Source organism: Fistularia commersonii, chromosome 31 (genome assembly GCF_037954325.1).
Source record: "Fistularia commersonii isolate RoL2024-O1a breed Wild chromosome 31, RoL_Fcom_v1.0, whole genome shotgun sequence".
Classification (NCBI taxonomy): Eukaryota; Metazoa; Chordata; class Actinopteri; order Syngnathiformes; family Fistulariidae; genus Fistularia; species Fistularia commersonii.
The window spans coordinates 5,016,392-5,039,622 of NC_141314.1; the positions used below are offsets into that span (position 1 = coordinate 5,016,392).

Below are 23,231 nucleotides of genomic sequence, written 5' to 3' on the forward strand. Positions count from 1 at the left end.
CCTCCTCCTCCTCCGTCCGAGCTGGACCAGACATGATCTCACCTTCCTCGTTCTCCTCCTCCTCCTCACCTTCCTCGCGGCCTCCTGTCAGAAGGAGCTCGGTGTCATGACGTTAAACCCCTGCGGGCGGAGGGATTTAGCGCCCCCTGCGGTCGGACGGGGAATTGATCCTCAGATTGTTTGACCTTTGACCCTCTTGAGTAAGAAGTGAGTTTTTTTCTGTTGGTACATCATCCTCCATCGTCATAGTAACTGGATTTAATGGCTCAATGTAGGGAACCAGACATCAGTAATTAGTTTTTTTTTTTTTCCAATTTGGTTTTATCTGTTTTTAATGTTGAGGACTTATATGTAAAATAATGATACAAAATGATGATAAAATTATTATTATAATAGTAATAATTGAACAATAAGCTCAAGATTGGCTAATGATTTGCAGGAAATTGCATTAAAATAACATCAAAGCACAAGAAATGAAAAGCTATTATTTTGAAAATCTCTAAAAAATGTCCCCAAAGAATAGCAGAAAGAAAAAAAAAATGATTTCAGTCTAAATCCATTTTTAATCCAAAATACCAACAAAAAAAGATTTTAATTATATCAACATAGGAAAACAGATGTATTTCCTTTTTTGTATGTTTGTTTTTTCCTCGTTTTTTTATAATTGCTTTCATCCTTTTTTTAGTGGTGAGGATTTATAGATCAAATCATAGTAATGATGATAATGAAAATGGTGATTGTAATAATATTAATAATTATAATAACAATAAGCACAAGATTGGATAATAATTTGCTGGAACTTGCACAAAAATAACATCAAAATATGAAAATCTGTGAAAAATGTCCCAAAAGAATTGCAGAGAAAAAAATTATTGACATGAGTCTATTTAAATCAAAAATAGCCAAAAAATTAAGTGTTGGAGTGGCAAAAACTGAAAGGTTAAAACATTTTGAGATACAGAGGCGTCTTCAGACAGGAAGCAAACCTGCTTCCCCTTAAAATGACCTCGGCGTGTTTTCCGTGCGTGTGCGTTTTAAACGTCTGCGTTTGAATGTTGTATTTGACCTGCTATTGTGTATCTTTGAATGAGGGCGTATTCTCTTTGCTGTTTGTCACTGTGAGTTTGTCTGCGGCTTTGTGAGTGTGTGACTAAAGGTTGTGTGTGTGTGTGTGTGCGTGTGTGTGTGTGTGTGTGTGTGTGTGTGTGCGTATTTGTGCAGCCGGGGCTGCCTGATTCAGCGCTTAATTAAAACACAATAACCAATCCTGTTGTCCTGTCGTGCAGGACGGACACACACACACTCACACACACACACACGCCTACACACACACCACTGACTGTCCACGGTCCATATCTCTGAAATCCAAACAATGTGAATAAATGATTAACAAAACAAATTGGCTATTGATTAAATTCTGGAATAGTCAGTCAGGCTAACAGTTACCATAGATTACTGCTCATTGTGCTAAGCTAACTAGCATGTCAAAACCACTTAACCCTTGTGTTGTCTTGCGGGTCAAAAGTGACCCACTACCATGTCTAGCTGTAGAAAAAACACCTATTAACCTATTTTTTTCCAACTTGAAATTGTATGACTTTTCCTAAAGAGACCCCTTAATTAGAAAAAGTGATACTTCTTTTTTGTTTATCTTTCCATGTGGCCTGTACACCACTAGGGTACAAAGATTGTCTTTTGGGTCATTTTTGACCCGTAGGACAAGTGGAATAAACACAATGTTAAGATTGCACGAGGGTTAAGACGTGTTCCCCAAAGGATGTCGTGCATCATCCACTGACTCCGCCCCTTATCCTGCTTTCGCCCACCAATTACAGCTGCCGCACCGCCGAGTGACCTTCTCCACAGCCAACCAGGCGCAGGACCTGCAGGACGCCTCCCAGCACAGCTACTACGACAGCGGCCTGGAGGAGTCGGAGACTCCCAGCTCCAAGTCGTCGTCGGGGCCGAGGATCGGGCCCCTGGCGCTCCCGGAGGACCACTACGAGCGGACCACGCCCGACGGCAGCATCGGCGAGATGGAACACCCGGAGAACGGTAGGAACCTTTTTTCCCCTTCGTTGCCGTTTTTTTTTCTTTGGTTTCTTCTTCTTCTTTTTTGGCTCCCCCCTTCCCTTGGCGCTTTTTTCACCTCCTCATCCATCCATCAACACGTACCTCCCCGATTCCCACCTTCCGGCCCCGCGTTGCGGTCGACGCGGCAGAAAATTCCGACATGGCACGCTTAATCACATTCCCACAATTCCCCGCTCTGTTTACGCCTCTGTTAACGAGGCGTGTGACCTCACACGAGCGCAACGCAATCAATATGCAACATAATCGGCTCCCACGGCTGAACGAATTAACGTCCCAATTATGCAAATCATCCCGAGTCCGGCCCTCCATCAGCTCCACTTAGAGACCCTTGCTGGGAGGCTAGCTGGGGATTCGCCGCCTCTGCGTTTGCACTCGTTAGCATTTTGACGGCCTGCCATCATGTTAGCATGTTGATTTTTATTTCCTCCATTTTTTTTTTTATATGTCTGGCCTTGTTTGTCGCTGCGGTTTATAGCCGCGATCGGAGCCGCTCAGTCGTGGCCTCAGAGGACGGGTGCTGATGATGCTAATGTGCGTCAGATGTTTACATTTGGACGTTTTTAGCTACTCCTGACGTGACTGTGCGTGTTGCCTTCCCCACTTCTGCTGTGACATGGAGGCAACGAAGAAGCGGTCTAATATTAAAATTTGTTCGACGGTACTTTCAAAGATGCTAACAATAAGGCTACGTCAAGTTTGGTGCTTCATTAACAAACCTTAGCATAATTAACATATTATCACCCTAATACATTCATGCAAAACATCAGAATAAATGAGCAGATTTTATATTCAGTGAAGGATTGAATTATGCTAATGATGCCACACAATGCTCCCTTTTTCCTTTTGGACTAGTTTTTGCTAATGCTAACCTGACTCACCCTGCTCACCTCTCTTTTTCTCACACACTTCCACCTTTCATGAACAAAAATAGCCAATAGTCATGCTAATGCCGCTACCTCGATGGTTTTTCCCACTGTACCTCGTGTCTTTGTGTTTGTTTAATAAGATCTCTGACATTTTGCACTTCACAAATAGGAAAAAACCTATTGTAATCAAAGCTAGCTTCATGCTAGCATCCTGGCAAAGATGCAACAATAGGTCTATTTCAAATTAGACATTTCTGTCAGGATATTGTCTTTTCAAAAAAAAAAAGTAACAAAATGAGATCTTTTCAATCTGATGCTTTGTAAATTTTGTTGCTATATCTTTATGTTAGCGTGTTTTGTTTTGTTTTTTCCTTATGTCTGACCTCATTGTTCATTGTCGGTGTTGTTAATGCATTGACTGCATTAACTGGTGCATTAACTGGTACCACGATATGGATGAAGTGCAAGCCTCTTGAAGATGCTAATGATTGCAATCTACATCCAGTGGGTTTTTATGTTTGCTCTTGCCCTAGCAACATGCAAAGTTGCAAAACGGTAGCTTGAAATGGATTGGTTTGATGCTTCTTGTGCAGCAACGCGAGCAATGGGGCTACTTACCACAAGTTTTTGCTAACTGTAACGTGACCCAATGCGTTCTTTCCTCATTTTCTGCCTTTGTTTATGTAGAAACACTGAATCTGAGGAGCAGCAATCCAGAGCTTTTTATGTTGAATTACAGCGTGGATGATGCTAATGATGCTACATCACGTACTTCCCTTTGCACACTGGGTCTTTTTGTTAGCTCATTGTAATATATGACCAGGACACTAGGAACAAGAAGTGCTGTGCTCCTTAGATTTAGACTTTTACTTGTTAATTCCTAACATGAAATCGAAGGTTCCCTCCACGTTCCCCGCCTTCCTCCCGCAACCAAAAAACAGTGGTCGGGTTCACACGAGGTCTCCACATTAGCATGAACGAGTGGGTGAACGGTCAGACGCCCGTGATTGACAAATGACCCGACAGCCGGTTATCATGATGACGGTCACGCCGGTCTTGATTTAAGTGAACGTTCAGCATGTGTGTGTGTGTGTGTGTGTGTGTGTCAGGAAGACAAAAGAACAGTCGGAAACTCCAGGCTGGCGGGAAGCCATGTTGACTTGGGGGGTGTCATGTTGTGTGCAGTTGTGTTCTGAGGTGCGGGAAGGTGGAGCGCCGTGTTGTTTACAGGTGTGTGTTTGTGTGTGTGTGTGTGTGTGTGTGTCCGATGTGCTGCTCTGTTCTCATATTTACATGGATACCCGCCGATGATTGACAGTCACTCTTTTCTTTTATTGACTCTAAATTCACATCAGACACACTGCTCCCCTCACCACCACCTCTTCATCCTCTCCCACCTTCGCCTCCTCCTCCTGCTCGGGATCTTAACGCCTCGTTACCGCTCAGTCCAGCCACGGAGAGAGTGCAGCGGAAGAGCTGCGAAAAGGAAATCAAATAATAAATGAAGAGTAATCGAATTACACGAAACAAAAGGTGGAAACGAAGGGAGAGACGGCGATGACATGGGCCCCCCCCCTTCATCTTCCTCGCAACCCACAGGTCGTACGTGTGCCATCTGTAAACACAATTATTCACAGCTGCTCACACGCCCACGGGCTACTGCCACCCAGCACACACTCTTAGAGTGTGTGTGTGTGTGAGTGTGTGTGTGAGAGAGTGATGGCGATAGAGAGGGAGAGTGTGTAAGTAGCTGTATCTCTTGGAACACAGTGGAATGAGGTCAGGGTTGTGCGAGTGCGAGTGCAACCGCTTGTGTGTGTGTGTGTGTGTGTGTGTGTGTGTGTGTGTGTGTGTGTGTGTGTGTGTGTGTGTGTGTGCTCTGCAGCGTGAGGAGATGCTGGTGTTGTACAATCTTCCACTTTGATGGTCAAACATGTTTTTAGCTGCAGGTAAATTCCCAAGGAAGTGTGTTTGTGTGTGTGATTGTGTGTGTATATGTGTGTGTGTGTGCCTGTGTGTGTTGTATCAGCAGAGAAGCCGACAGTTTATAGCTCTACCGAGGATTAACACACACACACCAAGATACACTTTACACTCTTGCTTTAGCTTTGTGATTGAAAAACCTTTATTGACAAAATAAGCTGCCGACACTGCAGTGTAATGGCGGCCTCTGATTGGTTCATTTGGTTCCCTGTTTCAGACCGATCCTTGCACAAATAATCTGCGCCTCAGATTATATAATCATCCTCGCTTCACAGATTGTACACAAAAAATACTGCCGTTAGCTTTTTTGTTAACTTTTGGCTATAATCAACTTAATAGTTTAAAGTGATCTGATTGGTCGAGACAACAAAGCGGTGGATTTTGGGGTTGTGTGGAATTTCTGCTGATTCTAAGGAATTTTATACCTGATTTTAAGCAGTTTTTTGCTAAAATTAGGGGAAAGTCCAGCAAATAGCGAAGCGATTTGTTGGTTCACATTGTTTAGTTTGTATTTTTCACCAAGATTAAAACCTAGATCCGGGACGTGGGTTACAAAATGCACCGCGGTCTCTGAGGGAAGACTCGTCGGCCCGAATCCTCTCCCCGCCGGGATTTTAATGGCTGCTACCTGCTGCCTTCATAGGTGGATTATCCCCCATACAGTCACATAATCTGGGTATAATCCAGGGGAAATCCGGTCTCGGTTGTAGCCCTGCGTCAGGATGCAGATGGGCGGCCATGTGACGCGGAGAGAAAAACCCTTCGGAATTCGTTTTGGCTTTTTTTTTTTGATCCCGCCCACTTAAAAAAACAAAAACGTGATTTTTGGAAAAGGGGGGTGTTCATGCTCATGTCCCAGGTCATGTGATCAGTCTCGTCATTGTGCCGTCATGTGACCCGGCATGTCATGTGATGTCCTCGTGTCTTCCGCTTCCTCTTCAAGTCGTCATGCGATGTCTCGTGTCCTCATGTCCCAGGTCTCACCGTGTGTTGTGTCTTCATCATGTTGTCCTCATGTCGAGGGTCATGTGATGTGTTGTGTGGACACATGACATCCGTATGTCCCTGGTCATGTTAAGTCGTCACGCAACGTCCTCGTGTCACATGATGTGTCACGTCCTTGTGCGATGTCTCACGTCCCCACGTCCCGGGTGATGCAATGTGTCGTGTCCTCGTGTGTCGCACTCATGTCTTCTCGTGTCTTCAAGTCATCACGGCGCGTCCTCGTGTCCATGATGTGTTGTGTCCTCGTGTCATTGTATGGCGTCCTCGTGTCTCAGGTCATGTGATGTCTCATCTCCTCATGCTATCATTACATGTCCTCATGTACCTGGTCATGTCCTCGGGTCAAGTTATGTCTTCAAGCCGTCATGCGATGTCCTCATGTCTCAGGTCACGCGATGTGTCACGTCCTCATGTGGCATCATCATATGTCGTCTTCATGTCCCCCGTCATGTGGCGTCCTCATATCTCGGGTCATGTGACATCCTGTTTCATCTCGTCCTCGCGTCCCAGGTCACGTGACACCTCGTCTACTCATGTCCCCGCTACGTGTCCGCGTGCCCCAGGGGTCACGTGACGCCGCCGGCGAACCCGCCGCCGCTCGCCGTCCGTCCTGTAAATGGCTTGGATAATGGACCTTAATTCCAAGGGCGCGTCTTCGCTCCGCTAATGCATCCACTTCCTGCCGCTGATGGACGGATGGACGGGCGGAGGGAGGGAGGGTGAGGACGGGCAGAGGTTTGTGGGATTTAAGAGCTTCTTTGAACATTTGTGCGCGGTCGCCCGTGTGTGTGTGTGTGTGTGTGTGTATCTGTGTGTGTGTGTGAGTGAGTGAGTGAGACAGAGAAAGAGGAAGTAGGAAAAAAAAGAGAAGAAAGTAGTCAAGCGATTATAGAGATGATGGAGAGAGGAAGGGAGGGAGGAGGAAGACCGAGGGCGAGCCGGGTTGAAGATGAGTGAGAGAGTGAGAGAGAGAGAGGAAGAAATAGGTCGAACGAGCATTAAGATGATAATGGGAGAGAGAGGAGAGGATAGCGGCTGACACCGATGGATGCAGGATAACAGGGCACTTGCTCATTTCCCCCGATGAAATCATATGCAAACATACTGTAGCTACACACACACACACACACACACTTATGCACACACCATCAGCCACTCTATCTACTGATTGCATCAATCAGACAGTTGTAATCGCTGCATAACACATGCACACACAAACACTCACACACACACGCACACTTGCCTCTCATTCAGCCACAGGTTTGATTTCCAGATAAAAGAGAAAAGTCTCAGGAATAGAGTGCAGTGGGATGATTTTGTGTGTGTGTGTGTGTGTGTGCGCATGCACACGCATTAGCGTCTGTTCACCCTCTGGTTCCCATCCTGGTCTCCGGCCAAATGTAGCCTAAGTAAGGTTGTGTATGTGTGTTTTTGTGAGTGTGTGTGTGAGACGGAATTAGAAAAAGCTTAAGACCTTCTTTGTCCCAGGAAGTAGTCCAGCCCTGTGGAGCGGGCGTCCCTCCAATGGGAGGTTTTGGTTGCTCCCGTTGGATCATCCCAAGTTCTGGCTTCTCCTGCACCTCCTGAGGGACCAGCAGCTCCTCCAGCAGGCGATGACCTCCTCCTCCTCCTCCTGTGGGGACAAGTCTTGTTCCCCCTATTTTAAGTTCCTCTTGACTTCCCAAACTTTAACGTTCTCAGGGCTCGGAGATAAACAGAAGCGACAGGAGCTTTGTGTCTGGATGAAGAGTAGAACTTTAAGAACCTTCGTTCGGTGTCAATATCTCTTAAATCCACGCCAGACAAGCTCCGCCCACAACATCCAACACAGGAACCGCTTTTACGAAAACTGTCGACGTGAAGGTTCTCCCTCGTCGGGGTCCAGGACTCGGTTTCTCCCCTTGAGAAAGTTCCTCTTCTCCTGGAGGACGCTTTGGCGTGCAGATAAGAGAAACCTGGAATAAAACCGCCAACCTTCCGGAGTTTCTAGTCGCTTAACAACTTGGTCGAATGGTGTTGTAGGAACTTTTTACAGTACTTTCTGGAAACTAAACTGTCCCTTGGTGCAATAGGACAGCAGAGGAACCAGGGACCTTCAGTTCCTGGAACTATGGTAGCTCCTCCTCCTCCGAGGCAGGGTCTTTTTACGGTTTCGTAGGAACCCCCAAGGTGCTTGGTGATTGGTGGAACTCACAAGCCATTGCCAGATTCCTTCTGCGTAGCGCATTTTTTAAAATCCATCGTCGCCACCGGTTAGATGTTTTCTTGGGACAAAATGGACACAAGCAGACAGAAATTGACCAGCGAAGAGTTCCAGGCTCTTGTGGACCTCTTGGACACGGAGGACTTTCAAGGGCTTGGACCAAAATATGTTCTGTTTTAGCTAACAATTCATGGGGTTCATCATTGTCCGGATTGCTTCCTCCTCTTCTTCTTCTGCGGTGGTTTGTTTTTGAGTGATACACCCAAGGTTCAGGTCACATCAATCCCAAGCGAGGTCTCCCTTGGATGGAGACTAGCTCCTGGAGCAGGTTGGAGCTGGACAGCTCTCAAGATAACAAGCCCCATAGCAACGGAATGGCTAATTATCTGTATTTTTTGCTTATTTCTCTTAACATTCTTGTTAAAACACCCTTTTTTTAACATCATTAAAAAATATATTTTGTTTTGGACAACCCAACCGCCTTATCCTGAACCCTCCCATCAGGGTTTCTTGACCTTTGACCCTTCAGAGGGTTGTATATATTTTCTCATTTTCGTTTCAGTCCGACAACAAACCCCTGAATCCACAGCATCTTCATGGTTTGGCAGGTGCTTACTTTGCAAAAATGTCCAATAATAGAGTGCTCATACACACACACACACACACACACATACACACGGTCATACACACACACACTCGTGCGTATCATTACTGCATGCACACACTCATTACAGCCTGTCATGTTACACTGCTTCACGCTGTGCTTTCAAAGCTGTTCTGGGCTTCACAACACACACACACACACACACACATACACACGTACACACACATGCGTTTGGATACGCACACACACAAACACACACACTTTCAGCGTTGCATAATGATGTAAGCAGCGGTCCATAGTTTTGGAAGTGGGACACTCGCTGAGAGACGGTCTGACGAAACTGCAGTCCTCAGGACGTGTGTGTGTGTATGTCAGTGTGTGTGTGTGTCAGTGTGTGTGTGCATCTGCTCCTCATTAGCCAGTAGATAAAAGGAGTGTGTGGAGCGATAGAAGAGGTGATTCCTCCCCGTGGAACTATACCTCCCTCTGTTTCTTATTTGTATCGCTGAGTGTGAGTGTGTATGTGAGTGTGAGTGTATGTGTGAGTGTGTGTGTGTGTGTGTGTGTGTGTGTGTGTGTGTGTGTGTGTGTGTGTGTGTGTGTGTGTGTGTGTGTGTGTGTGTGTGTGTGTGTGTGTGTGTGTGTGAGTGATGTCAAGAAGCTTTATAGAAACAAGCAGAGTTCTTTGGATGCCCTCTCTCGTCCCTGGAGGTAGAGAGAGAGAGAGAGAGATTTATTTTCCAGGTCTGTTGTTTATTCGAGCTTATCTGTGGTGGCCGGTGTACACGGAAGAAGGTGTGTGTGTGTGTGTGTGTGTGTGTGTGCGTCTGTATGTGCGTGTGCGTCTGTAAGTGCGTGTGTGTTTGGCAGAAGCTGTAAATTGGAGCTCGGCCAGCGTTCGACTGATGTACAGCAGCAAGGAAGGCTGAGCGGCAACAAACAGACGGACTGTCACACACACACACACACACACACACACACACACACACACACACACACACACACACACACAGCTACACAGCCACACACACACAGTTCGGTTGTGATTGGATTATTTTGTGAGTGTATTATGGAGATATGGATAATGTATGTGTTTGTACTATAAGCCAGTGTGACTTTGTGTGTGTTTTTGTATGTTTGTGTGTGTGTGTGTTTGTCAGGGACTCATTGAGAAAAGTTCCCGGGCGCCTGGAAGCTTCCGGACGGAGTTCAGAATAATCAGTGATAACAGGTCAGACGGGCTCCAGGGTCAAAAAACACCGGCCTGCATGAGCCTTTCAGGATCCAGGGTTCGCCTCCCTTAGAGGAAATAAGGGAAAGTGCACAAAAATACTCTTCGATTCTGACTGAAATGCAGGCCGTCCCGGTCGCTTCCTGTTCAGATGGGATGTGGTCGCTCGCGGCGAGCGTCTGCCTCCCGCCGCCTCCGGCTGCTAGTCCCCGCGGGTCTCGGCCTGGACAGATGGCGTCCAACGCTATGTCACCTGGGAGCGTGTCCGGCGAGATCTAGGGAGCAGCGGGGGAGCTAGCATGGTCTGGTCGCTAGGCTAGCACCGTGTCATGGGAGCGTGTGTGTGTGTGTGTGTGTGTCAGGTACATCAGCTCTGATGATTAACCCCCTCAGCTCTAACCATCTCCTTGTTTCCATGACGATATGTCCCTGCTGTTTTTCACAGCAGGACACCAGGAAAACAAAGTTGCCCACACCCTGGAGAGTGTGTGTGAGTGTGTGTGTGTTACCTGATGCAAACTCAGTTACGTCAACTACAGACACGCACACATGCACTTTACTTGGAAACACACAAGTCCGTACGCTCACTTGCAAGAACACACACACACAGTCATTACTTTGTATGATTCTAACAGTACATGCATGTTTGCAGCACGCGTACAAATGCACGTACGCAGACGCACACACACACATACACGAACACACACACAGTCATTACTTTGTATGATTTTAACAGTACAAGCACATTTGCAGCACGCATACAAATGCACCCACGCAGACGCTCACACACACACGAACACACACAGTCATTACTTTGTATGATTTTAACAGTAAAACATGTTTGCAGCATGCATACAAATGCAGGCACGCAGACGCTCAAACACACACACACATGAACACACACACACATACACATACACACCCACAGCCATGATTTTGCACGATTTCTATAGTACATGCAAGTTTGCAACACACATACAACAAATGTGCGCACCCACACACACATACACACTTAAACACTCACGCACACATAAAATTTTGAGCAGGTCCCCAAGATAAAGAAACTATTAAATGTAATTGGCGAAGAGGAGGAGGAGGAGGAGGGTTCTCAGCAGTGAGATTAGCGAAGGCTTAAAGGTGTTCCGGTCACTTGCCGCCGCTCGGCGCCGCTGCCTGTCGATGGTCGCCTGGAGCAGCAGATTAACGGTCTTAGTAATTAATGAGGGGCTTAACAGCCAATCAGAGAAGAGCGTGCTACTTTTTCTTCTCGTCCCCAAAAACCCGGTTGTTCCCCGTGAGCCGTCGCTGCTGTCAGACATGTTAGCAACAATAGCTGCTAACGGAGATCCGGCCGTTCACTGAAGATGCGTTCAAGTCGCTAACTTCACAGGATTATCAAATTGTGGCTTAAAAATAATTTTTTGGGGTGTTTTCCTCAAGTTCAGGAAACAACTATTGACAAATTTTCAACCGTTTATATAGACATATTTATTTCATGTATTAAATTGACTTTCCTGTAAAGTTCTGGAAACTTCCAGAATTTTCTTTTGGAAAAAGAAGAAAGACCTTCAATGATAAATTAGCAAATTTTCAGCAATTTATTATTTATTTCCACGTTATTAAATGAGTCATGTCTTGACATTTTATGGTTATTTTTTTCATAATTTATTTATTTATTTTTTCTTCAAATTTAATTCAAAATTTTCAGTCACTTATTTTCTAATTTCTGAATTATTGGCTACTTTCAAGTGATTTCTTTTATTTTGTTTTTATTTTAGCCAAGATTCATTGGTCATTTTTCAATGATTTATTTCAATTTTTGGGTAATGTATTTCTTTTATATAATTGAATTCTTCATTTTATATAATTTATTGGTTACTTTTCACACATTGTTCTGTAATTGATTTTCATTATTTCATCTGTTATTTATCGGCTACTTAGTAGCTATTTTCAGACTATTTTCTGACGCCTCAGGTTTCATCATTCCTGGTTGGTTCTTGGTGACCTGCAGCCCCCGCTCCTTTTGTTTTTCCCGCCCTGCACCGAGGCGCCATGGTCTTTTTTTCCCTCCCGACCCGAACGTTTCTTCTCGCCACCGCTTTGTTAACGACATCTTGTCGCAGGTGCGCGATCGCACAAACCTCCCCGACGTGCGTCCTGGCACGCACACACCGGAACCCCACCCGCCCCCAACCTACCAATTACCCCGGCACACTTGAGCGCCGTTTTCGCATTCATCCGCCGGGTCGACGCTCCCAACCCCATCCGGCCAATTAGGGAGGGCCGCGGCGAGCCGAGGGCCCGGGGTCGGTCTGGGCGGCGGCGGGGTTCGCTCCCTGGGGTGGTTGTCACGGCAACGCAAGCTTTGATGTCTCTCTCCCGGAGAGCGGACAAAGAGCAGACGACAGGAAGCGGACAGCCGGGGAGGAGGCCCCGCCTCCAGATTTAGGACCAGATTAGGTGGGCCGAGAAGGCTTATTTTGGGCCGATGGTCTAATCCGCAGCGACCCTCCCTCTAATCCACTTATTTGCCAGGTATTAGCCAGGCGATCCGTCCCCAGTTAATAAGGTTTCCTTCCTTTCCCGCGGCGGCGGAGCATATTCCTCCACCGTGGAAAACGCAGACGGGCCCTTTTTCACCTCCTCGTGACGGGAGGCGGCGGAGGAGGCGGGACGGTCGGGAGGAGGCGAAATTCTGCCATGTCAAGGCGTTTTCTTATTTTGAAACAAATCGTGGTTAGGGTTCAACTCCCGTTCCGGGCTCCCGTGCGGTGCCGGGAGACGAGGGGGGGGGAGGGTGTGTGTCGAGGGGATTAGACAGGTAATCCTGCTGCAGGACGTCGTTAGCCGGGATCCGGCTAATTAAAACCTGATTTGCGCTACAAGCGGCTTAAAGGTGGGGACAAAGACGAGGGCCGATGAAGATCCTCGAATCCGCAGCGCTCAGTTCCTCCCATCACCTTCCTCATAGGCTCTATCTAACCATTTGGTTCTGATTTTTTTAAATCTATTATCATTCCGATGATTCGCAAAAAGGTCGTTTTTGCCCAATTCATTCACCCGTTCATCCTCTATACCGTCTTATTTAATTTGTCCCAAAAAACACGAGAATTAAAGTGAAAGTCTCAGACTCAGCGCTTCACGGTGATGTTCTCATTGACGTTTCCATGGTGATGAAAACTTACTGATTGCAACGCGCGCGTGTGTGTGTGCGCGTCGGTGCTTGGCTGGGACTTGGTGTCGATTTTGTGTCCGAGATCCAGGCGAGACAAAGCAGAACCGTCCGGCTTCAAATAGAAATCTTAATCTGCCGCTGGAAATAGTCCACCGTCCGCTGATTGACGGAACGTCCCGCTCCTCCGAACCGACAACACATTCATCAGGACGCTCGCGGAACGACCTCTGCGGCAGAACCAGGCGTTGAATCAGGCCTGTTGTCATGGCAACGTGCTAAAAGGAGACTCCCGGTCCAATTGTAGTCCCAGTTCAGTGGATCTCGGGTTCTGTCCGGTTCCAAGTCCAGAGCCGGTTCTGGTCTATAGAAGTTCCAGTTCGGGTCTGCGTCCAGATCCAGGTCCAGGTCCTGTCTAGTGCTGGTGCAATGCTGATCCAGTCTGGTTGAGGTCCAGTTCACGTCCACTTATAATTCATATCTAGTCCAATACAGGTCCATGATCCCGGTCCAGTTCAGGTCTACATCCAGATCCAGGTCCAGGTTCAATCCTAGAGCAATGACAATCCAGTTCAGTCCTAGGTACAATTTTTGTCTAGCCCAGACCAGTTTCAGTATGGTCCTGGTCCAGGTCTAGATCCGTGTCCAGTCTTGTTTGCAGTGACAACCCAGTCTGGTCCAGATCCAGGTCCAGATTAGCTCAAGGTACAATTTATTTCTAGTCCTAGTTAGGTCCAGTATTGTCCAGGTCCAGATCCAGGTCCAAATCCAGGTCCAGGCATTTCCAGGGTGAATCGGCTCCCTGTGATTGGATTAAACCTTCATCTGCAGTGGATCACCCCCCCTCCATCCCTAAGCAGATTTGACAGACAATAGTATTATGCTCCACCACATGTCTTTCATTAGGGTGTGTGTGTGTGTGTGTGTGTGTGTGTGTGTGTGTTTGTCTACACACTCACACACAATGATCCTTTAACTCATGCACTGTATTTCTATGTATTCCTGTATTCAAACAGAAACAGATAAAGTCTGCGGTGCTTTCAGGGCCCGTGGGAAATCTCAGATGTCCTCATGTGGGGACAAAGATTACTTTGCTGTGGATTTTTTTTTCCTCTCTCGCATCCACCATCCGCTGCAGCTTCAGCTCTGGCAGAGGTTTAGAGGAGGTTTAGAGGTTTCTAAAGCGGGAACATCCATGTCGCTGTGTGTCCAGCGACGGGATATTTTATTATCAAAAATAAAGCTTGTGTCAATGTCGTGGCCACGCCGTAGCCACCGTGGTTGCAGGAGGCGAGACGAGAAATGAGGAGACGAAGCATTTGTGAGGAGGGCGAGAAGAACAAGGTCGAGGTCAAAGAGCAGCTCTTTAGAAAATTTTAAAGTTTGGTGAAAAAGATGGGTGGAAATACTTTGTCTTTCTCTGTCGCCCTAAAAATAATGACTAAAAATAATAATAATTTACATTTTCATTCATATTACTATTATCAATTAATAATAAGTAATAATAAAAGTAATATGTGACGTGTGAAAGGGTGAATATATGTGTGTCTCTATATGTGTCCCTGTGATTGGTTCAGATTGAACTCCGCCTCTTGTCCAATCACAGCTGGGATTGGTTGAGAGTGCGATAAGTATTTTAGAGAAAGAATGAATGAATCATAAAATGGCTGGTCGTTGTCATTTAAGGTTTACTTTTAATTTTAATAAATTAAAAAAAATCATATTTCAACAACAAACTAAGAAAATAGATTATATTTTTGACAGGCATTTATATTGAAAATATTGAAATTCCTGTGTAAAAAAAAAAAAGCTAAAAAATCTGACAATCCATGACAAGTAAAAATAAAAAAAAAAGGCAAATTAAATTCTGTCAGATAACCGTATTTGTATCTGAAAAGTAGCTTCTTCCTTATGACCCGGGAGTCTGTCAATCACACGAAGCTCCAAGCAGCCACTCGGTCACGGAAAGGTGACAAAGGCGTCGATAGCAGAGAGTTGCTGTGGAGGAAGAGGAGGAAGAGGAAGAAGAGGAAGAGGAGGAGGAGGAGCGTGACCCCTCGCTGCTTCTCTGCCAGCAGGGGGCGCCGGATCATCCCGGATCAGACCATCTGCTTCACATTTGGCTGCTGACCCTGAAAACCCGTCACCGGGGCCGGGCGCTGACATGTGACACCTGTCCATCCTGAGGGGGGGGCGGAGCCTGTGGGGGTCACAGGGGTCACTCGCTGACCCATATATCAGCCACGCACAAAAACCAGCGATCAGGGCGCAAACCTCCAGGCCTGAACCGGCCAATGAGGGAGGTCGTCCAGCTGGAAGTGATGTCACGATGACAGGTTTTTCGGAGAAAGAGAGGGAAGGAGGATGAAGGCAGGAGAGGAGAAGGACATGTGAGAAGGTTGTGTGGTTCTGACTTTGTCGTCCTATGGGAGAGGAAACATTGTTCTGCTGCAGGGGAGGTGATCAGGGACACTGTGTGTGTGTGTGTGTGTGTGTGTGTGCATACTCCCCCTTCACCCACCTCAGGCGCCGTCCTTGTCCCCCTAGCGTGACCTCTGACCCCTGGCCCTCGGTGATGCTGCAGCCTGCCAGCTGCATGACGGATGTTTCCGCCGCTAACCAACACTGACAGTTCCTTGTGTGTGTGTGTGTGTGTGTGTGTGTGTGTGTGTGTCTGTGTGTGGGTGTGTGAGTGTGGCAGGTACATCGGGCGGCTTTGCCTCATTCTTTTCCTGTCCGAACCATTTTTTTCCCGGCATTTGTCGTTATCTCTCAACAATCAATTAATTTCTAATAATGATGATTATGATGAGGTAAAAAACCTTCCCACAGTCCAAAAAAACAGTCCGTAGATTCAATGAAGGCACCAAAATGACACATCCGGGTTAAGCCCCGCCCCTTTTCTGATGGGTTAGCGGGGAGGAACATGTACGTGGGCGGAGCTTAATGTGAACAAAATGGAAAAACCTGACGATAAAAGTAATGAAAGTGCTGTTCAGGAACGCTAAGTCAAAGCTGTCAGCTGTGTGTGTGTGTGTGTGTGTGTGTGTGTGTGTGTGTGCGCGTGCATGCTCGCTGATTCCTCGCTGATTCCTCGCTGATTCCTTGAGGAAAGTGAGTCATGAGTCACCTGAGAACATTGCAAAGAAATTCCACTGTATTTCACAGGCCTGTGTGTGTGCGTGCGTGCGTGCGTGCGTGCGTGCATGAGTGTGTGTGTGTGTTCATGAGCGTGTGTATGTCAGCAGGCAGGCAAGAACATAAACCCATCAGTGTGCAATGACATGTTCATGTTTATAGTCATGTCTGCATGTGTAGTTGTACTAGTGTGTATAGGCGCTGTGTGTGTGTGTGTGTGTGTGTGTGTGTGCGCGTGTGCGAGCGCGTTTTCCAACTAAGTCGTTTCCTCACATATCTCACTCTTCTGACAGGAAGTCAATTTCCCATTTGCAGTTTGTTCAGGCAGCGATTGGTCCGGTCTGAGTTGATTTGTCTTTATCTCGACCAATCAGAGCGTCCCAGCAGGTGAGCGCGTCTGCGCCAAGTCACTGGGTCGCCGTGACGACTGATTGATCAGTCATCTCGCGCCCTGTCGGGAGCCCTTTGTTGATTGGCGGCAGTTTATTCTGCACGCCTGAGTCGGCGAGTTGACTTTGTTCGCCTCTGTGTGTGTGTGTGTGTGTGTGTGTGTGTGTGTGTGTGAAGTGAAAAGCAGGATACCGCCGTACTTGTGAGGTCCTTTGGCTCAGCAGTGACGGAACTGCAGTTTTATGGACGCCGTTTGGTCGGAACCCCCGACCTTGTGTTCATCTTCATCTTCATCTCGGGACGTGGATGTCCCACGCCTGTCTGGTTCTAACAGAGGGTTTGGAACGAGTCTCCGAAGATTTTCCTTTTGGAGTTCTATCAAAATCTTTCATTCATGGGGCGGAGGAGCCAATCATATCTTTTGCCGGGTCGAGAGGCGGGACTTAAGTTGTTTATCACGGGGCCGGGGATAACCTGGAGGAGAACATGGTGGAAATACCCCAGGAAAAAGGATGGGACAAATGCTTGAAGCCCCTCATTCATTCATTCATTCAATCATTCACTTGAAGCCTGCAGACAAAGATGTGAAAGGTGGGATTGAGAGCGTAGAACGCCAACACAGACAAGGGGAAAGTGGCGTACAACGGCGGCCTTCTCCGCCTCTACAACTATGTTGAGCGGCTCTTTAGGAGCCGCCGACCTTGTAGACGTGATTTAAAATAGACAGAATTAAACTCCTCAGTCTTTGTTTCACAAGTTTAGCGGAAACGCTCGCAACAAAGAAGCTCAAAGATTGGCCACGGAGGATCCCGGAGAAAAAACGACTTCCTTTTTCCTTTCCTGGTTTTGTTTGCAACAAAACCGGCAATCTTGCTAACATGGTTGACAGCAGTCGCGGCAGTACTGCTTTGTTTTGCGAACGGCCAAACTACAAATATGGCGTCCACCGATACACCTGGGCTGTTAAGGCATTACCCCCCAAAACGACCAGCAGTCCGAGGACATTTTTGAAATCTGGAAGGGCTGGAAGGTGCTATAACCAAAAGCTAGCAGAGAATGTGCTAAATTGTTTCCAAACAGGAAGTGGCGAACAAAGTGAGGCTTTAGCCGCCGCTTCACCTCCCATTAATGAGGCTGCGACACATGGCTCCACCTCAGCAGGCAGTTACAGAGCAGCTGTGTGGGTGTTTGAGTTGGGGTTGATAACAATGGAGGGGTGCGCACATTGTTATTGCCATCACACATGGGAGGAAGTGGCTCAATGGACTTCCTGTTTCCCGGGTATGCAAATTTGATATGGAGGCCAGAGATGGATGAATGAATGAAGGAGCGGTAACTGCATCAGCTCCGGGTGCTGGTGATACGACTTTATTAGCAAAAGTGCTTCATGACCGTACACACACACACACACACACACACACACACACATGTTTTGGTAACAAAACGTCCATCTCCTCAGTACTGATAGGTTTTTCTTCAATGATCCAAGGACAAGACATAAATTGTATCTCAAATATTGTTATCTTTAGCGATTAGCAGTTAGCCATTCAGCTAGCAGTTAGTGGTTTTCTCATTCACTTTACATTACATTACATTACAGTCATTTGGCAGGCGCTTTTATCCAAAGCGACTTACCTACTTTTCTTAACTAGTAGAGGGAAACGTTACCAGGCTGCATCACATGATGCGCTAAATGATGACATCAACTCTGTCAGCACTTTCCACTCTTTGTTAAATAGTGTTCAATCAGCTCTAGCCGGGAACCATTACCATCAGGTACGCCAAACTGAGCCGAGGTCCTTCAAATATTAGCTTCCGACCTCTGGTTTCCCGGGTTCCAGCTGCCTGTTCGACACCTCTTTGGTAGTCGAGTTCAGTTTTTAACGTTGTCAGGACGGGACGCTGGATGGAAAAACAGCCAAAGATGGAAAAATTAAAAAAGAAAAGAAAGAGAAATTATTCTTCCTTGTCAGGAGAAACGGAGGCTCTTGGGGCCGGCGGACACATCCAGCTTCCCCCGCCTGCCGCCGCCGCCGCCGCCACCGCCGCTGCCGCTTCCTGCCTCAGCCATTTAACTGATTTAATTCTCCAGAATGGAGCCTCTCTGTCAGAGTGAGCACTTTTTTTTTTTTCCCTCCCCCTCGCCACCCCTCGGCTGTCACATTTGAAGCTCTATCCTCAGCTTCGTGTGAGGTAAATCTATTTAACAGGCAGGCCGCCCATGAGAAGATTAAAAAAAAAAAAAAAAGAAGAGAGCGGCAACATCGACGTCGGAGGATGAGTGTTTACAAAAACAACAACAACAAAAAGAATGACAAACAATCGTAATGGAGACGGCCATTTCCGCTGATGCCTGCTTAGGCTAGCAGATACAACACGGCTAATGAGCTAATGGTAGCCGAAGAAGGCGGCTGGTTTCACTACAACGGCAAGCCGGAGTCAAGGGAACATTCCTATGGTGATACCTGATGGGTTCCTCACAAAGCCTTATGCTACGTGGTTTCCACTTCCTGTCACATGGCGGCAAATATCAGACTCCTATTTCCTGTTTCCTTTTCTCAGAAATACTAGCTCTCTCAATGACATCCTTTTCCCCCCAAGAATGAATAAATGCTCCCACCGCTTCCCCCATAGGGTTGAATTCCTTGCGCGCCCCCCCCACACACACACACACACACACACACACACACACACACACACACACACGGTCAGTCACAACTGAGCAAAACTCTTGCATGAAGGTGAAACGTCTGTGAGAAATCAAGCAGGTCCAGTTACAGCGATAAGGTTTATCTGTGTGTGTGTGTGTGTGTGTGTGTGTGTGTGTGTGTGTGTGTGTGTGTGTGTGTGTGTGTGTGTGTGTGTGTGTATGTGAGCATGTGCACGTACACCCAAAGCTTTGTGCGTATTCAGTACTGTGTGTGACCCTGTTTAGTATTCCGAGTGTGTACGTGTTCAGTATTGCGCATTGTCGTATGTGTGCCTATTGAGTATGGTGTGTGTGTGTGTGTGTGTGTGTGTGTGTGTGTGTGTGTGTGTGTGTGTGTGTTTATGTGTATGCAAATTTGAAAACCCCATATTTTTTGGTATTTACTAGTATTCTTACTCCCTCTTACAGTATGCTACCAGGGGGAGCAGGGTGGTTTTGGTCCTGGTCGTGGCCCATTGGCCCAGTGGCTCAGTGGCCCAGTGGACCAGCTCTATACCTCAGCAGGGTCATCCAGGGGGCGTGGGAGTTTGCCCAACCAGTCTACATGTGTTTTATAGATCTGGAGAAAGCATTCGACCGTGTCCCGCGGGCAATCCTGAGGTAGATGTTCCGGGAATATAGTGCCGAACCACCCCTTACGGACTGTTTGTGCCCTGTCAGAGCTTGGTCCGTATTACTGGTTGTAAGTTGGATACGTTCTTGGTGAGAGCCAGACTCCGCCAGGGCTGCCCTTTGTCATCGATTCTGTTCATAACTTTTTATGAACAGAATTTCTAGGGTGTCGAGGGGATCCGGTTTGGTGGCCGCAAGATCCGGTCTCTGCTTCTAGAGAACGATGTGGCTCTGTTGGCGTCATCAGGCCGTGATCCCCCAGCTCCCACTGGAGCCGAGTGTGAAGCGGCCGGGATGAGGATCAGAACCTCCCAATCTGAGACCATGGTACTCGTCCGGAAACAGGTGGAGCGCCCTCTCCGGGTCGGGGAAAAGGTCCTGCTCCAAGTGGAGGAGTTCAAGTATTTCAGGGTCTTATTCCCGAGTGAGGGAAAGGCGGAGCGGGGGATCGACGGCTGGATCGCGTCAGCGTTTGCAGTGATGCAGACTCTGTCCCGCTCTGTCGTGATGAATTTACCGGTCAATTTACGTTCCAACCCTCACGAGCTGTGGGCAGTGACCGAAAGAACGAGATGGCGGATACAAGCGTCCGAAATAAGCTTTCTCTGCAGGGTGGCCGGACTCTGCCTAAGAGATAGGGTGAGAAATTCGGTCATCCAGAGTAGAGGGGGATCCTCCCCAGAAGAGTTGACCCATGTAGCGGGGGCTAAGGAGGTCCAGGCTTCTCTGCTCCAGCTGCTGCCCCGGCAACCCAAATTCAGATAAGCGGAGAAAGAATGACGGATAGTATTCTTACTTTTTCAAGGTAGTGGTTGCTTGCATCCGCAGTACTGCTACGCTACACACCATGAGTACGTAGATATATTAGCTTTAAATCGGGGTGCGAATTATTCGCTGGCATGGATTGATGACATCACATCCCGAAGCTAACCATTCAGACCAGAAACTAAAAAGGAACCTAAAAATAAGTCAGAAGCTTAAGTGAAGTCTTCAAAATTGAATGTAAAGTTAAGGGATGGGGGCGAAATATGATAGGACATGCTAACACAGAGCTATTTTCCTATGTCAAGTAGAGATCCAAGGTTAGCTCGCAGCTAAAACAATCTGGTCAAAAAAACGTGAGGCTAAAGCAAACGACTAGAGCCGAAATAAAAAAAGCACAAAGTAATGGCTGGAACCTTGGAGCTGACCTGAGCTAGCGCTCGAAGCTTATCACAAAGTCCATTTAAGGCAAGAATAGAAACATAAATGGCTGGAACTGAAAAGGGTTGGCTAAACTTGCAGCTCAAAGCTATAAGATGCAAATCATAGGAAACTGAGAAGCCAATCGAAGAAGCTAAACTATTCAAAGTGTAACTCAAAGCTAAAACAACTTGCTAGCTCCGCAACACGTTGGTCGATTCAACCCTGGAGTCTGGTCTTCAGGCAGCACCCTTCTGTTCTTGCGACCCTGCTTTTATGAAAAAGCCGCGATTCTATTTCGATATTTTTTTTTCAGGCAGAAAATAAAATAAATCCCGTCTTGGCTTCTGTGCTGTTTTATTTATTTAATTCCCCGCCGTCTGGCGTGGGAAGGCCATGGCGCCCGAGAATATTCGCAAGTGAAGCGCGTGGGCTCCGTCTTATTGTGACGACGCTGGAAGAGGGGAAGAAAAGAGGAGTAAATCTCACCGGGGAGGGCGGTAATGGATGGTAAGGCTGCACCAGTCAAGGCCCGCTACGTTTGTAGCCGCGGCTCTCCGAGGATCCCGCGGCCCAAAACCTTGCGTTTTGTACGCGTATTCCTTTTTTTCCTTTTTTTTTTTTAACAGCGTCTTTGAAGGCACCGCTCAACTTCAAGCCCATGAAGCCTTTTTCTTTCTTGCTTTCTTTCTTTTTTTCTTTCTTCCTCATTGCTTCCCGCTTTTATCCGCTCCGTCAGCTGGAGAAACAGCGAGACAGAGGAGCTTGACTTTTCTTCCTGGGGGTGGAAAAAAAAAAGAAATGTATAAAAAAAATATTTTAAAAAAAGGCCTGGCGGTTCTTTCTCTCTCTCACGACAGCAGGACTTTTTTATGATCCGTGAAAGCTTTCGCACCTGGTCTTAACCCCGAACACTCCTCCTCTTCACCCGGGAAGGATGGGAACAACAACCCCCCTCCTCTCCCCCAAAATGCACCTCAATCTCACTTCGGAAGGTTTGAATGCCTCAAGGCGGCGCAGCGTTTAGCTCTTCCTCCTCATAGTGAGAAGGTCCCTGGTTAGATTCCCACAGGGGCTTCTTTCTGCGTGGAGGAGTCTCCATGTTCTCCCCGTAAAAGTCCAAACACATGCAGGAGGACTAGATATTTTTACCAGGATTTATGTTTCCATATGACGTCTGAGTTAGAGGGTAAATCACTCTATCTCTATATTACATGTGAATAAGAGTGAATGTTGTATGACGTGTGAATGAGAGGGTGAATGGATGACAGTGGGAAGGTGAATGGATGTGTCTCTCGGTATAATGAGATGAGAACAACTTTATTTATCCCGAAGGAAATTGTTGAATAATAATTAATTATAATGTTGAATAATAATAATGTGTGAATGAGACTGTGAGAGGGTGAATGGATGTACAACCTCCATATGGCGTAAATGAGAGTGAGAAGGTGAATAGATGCACGTCTCTGTGTGAAGTTTGTATGATGTCTCCATGTGATGTGCAAATGAGAGGATGAATGGATGCAAATGTTACACCACTCCAAGACCAATGGGTGTAGAGAAAATCACTCACATCAGCGGCTTACAACAATCCAGCAGTACATCAGTGGTCTTCAGTCTTTTCCGCTCACAACAAAATGCATTTTTTTTCACATTTTTTGCTTTTGTGCACCTTGACTCATTACTCCTTAGTGCCATCTATCGGCGCAAGCTTATTCTGCAAACAATTTTCATTATGTTTTGGACAGTTTAACAGTTACTTATTCAAGTGCTACACACATCTGTGTATCTATATATCTATATCTGTATATGATGTGTGATTGAAAGAGTGACAGGGTGAATGGATGCATGTCTCCATATGATGTAAATGAGAGGGTGAGTGGAGGAATAGATTCACATCTCTAGATGAGATGTGAATGAAATAGTGAGAGGGTGCATGTTTGTGTGTCTCTATATGACGTGAATGATTTTATCTTGCACTCAGGGTTGTGAGTGAAAGATAAGCAGAATAGGTGATGGATGGATGGATGAATGGATGAAT

General features: G+C 46.8%; 1 protein-coding gene across 3 annotated transcripts in view; it reads left to right on the forward strand.

The window, feature by feature from the left end:
- The window catches only part of LOC147215640 (protocadherin-1-like), a 131,293-nt gene that overhangs the window by 61,853 nt on the left and 46,209 nt on the right, over positions 1–23,231 (forward strand). For all 3 annotated transcript variants that reach the window (XM_086139262.1, XM_086139264.1, XM_086139263.1), the window contains one exon: positions 1,836–2,055. In XM_086139262.1, the coding sequence (XP_085995388.1) occupies positions 1,836–2,055 (220 nt within the window). The remainder of the gene's footprint in view (positions 1–1,835; positions 2,056–23,231) is intronic.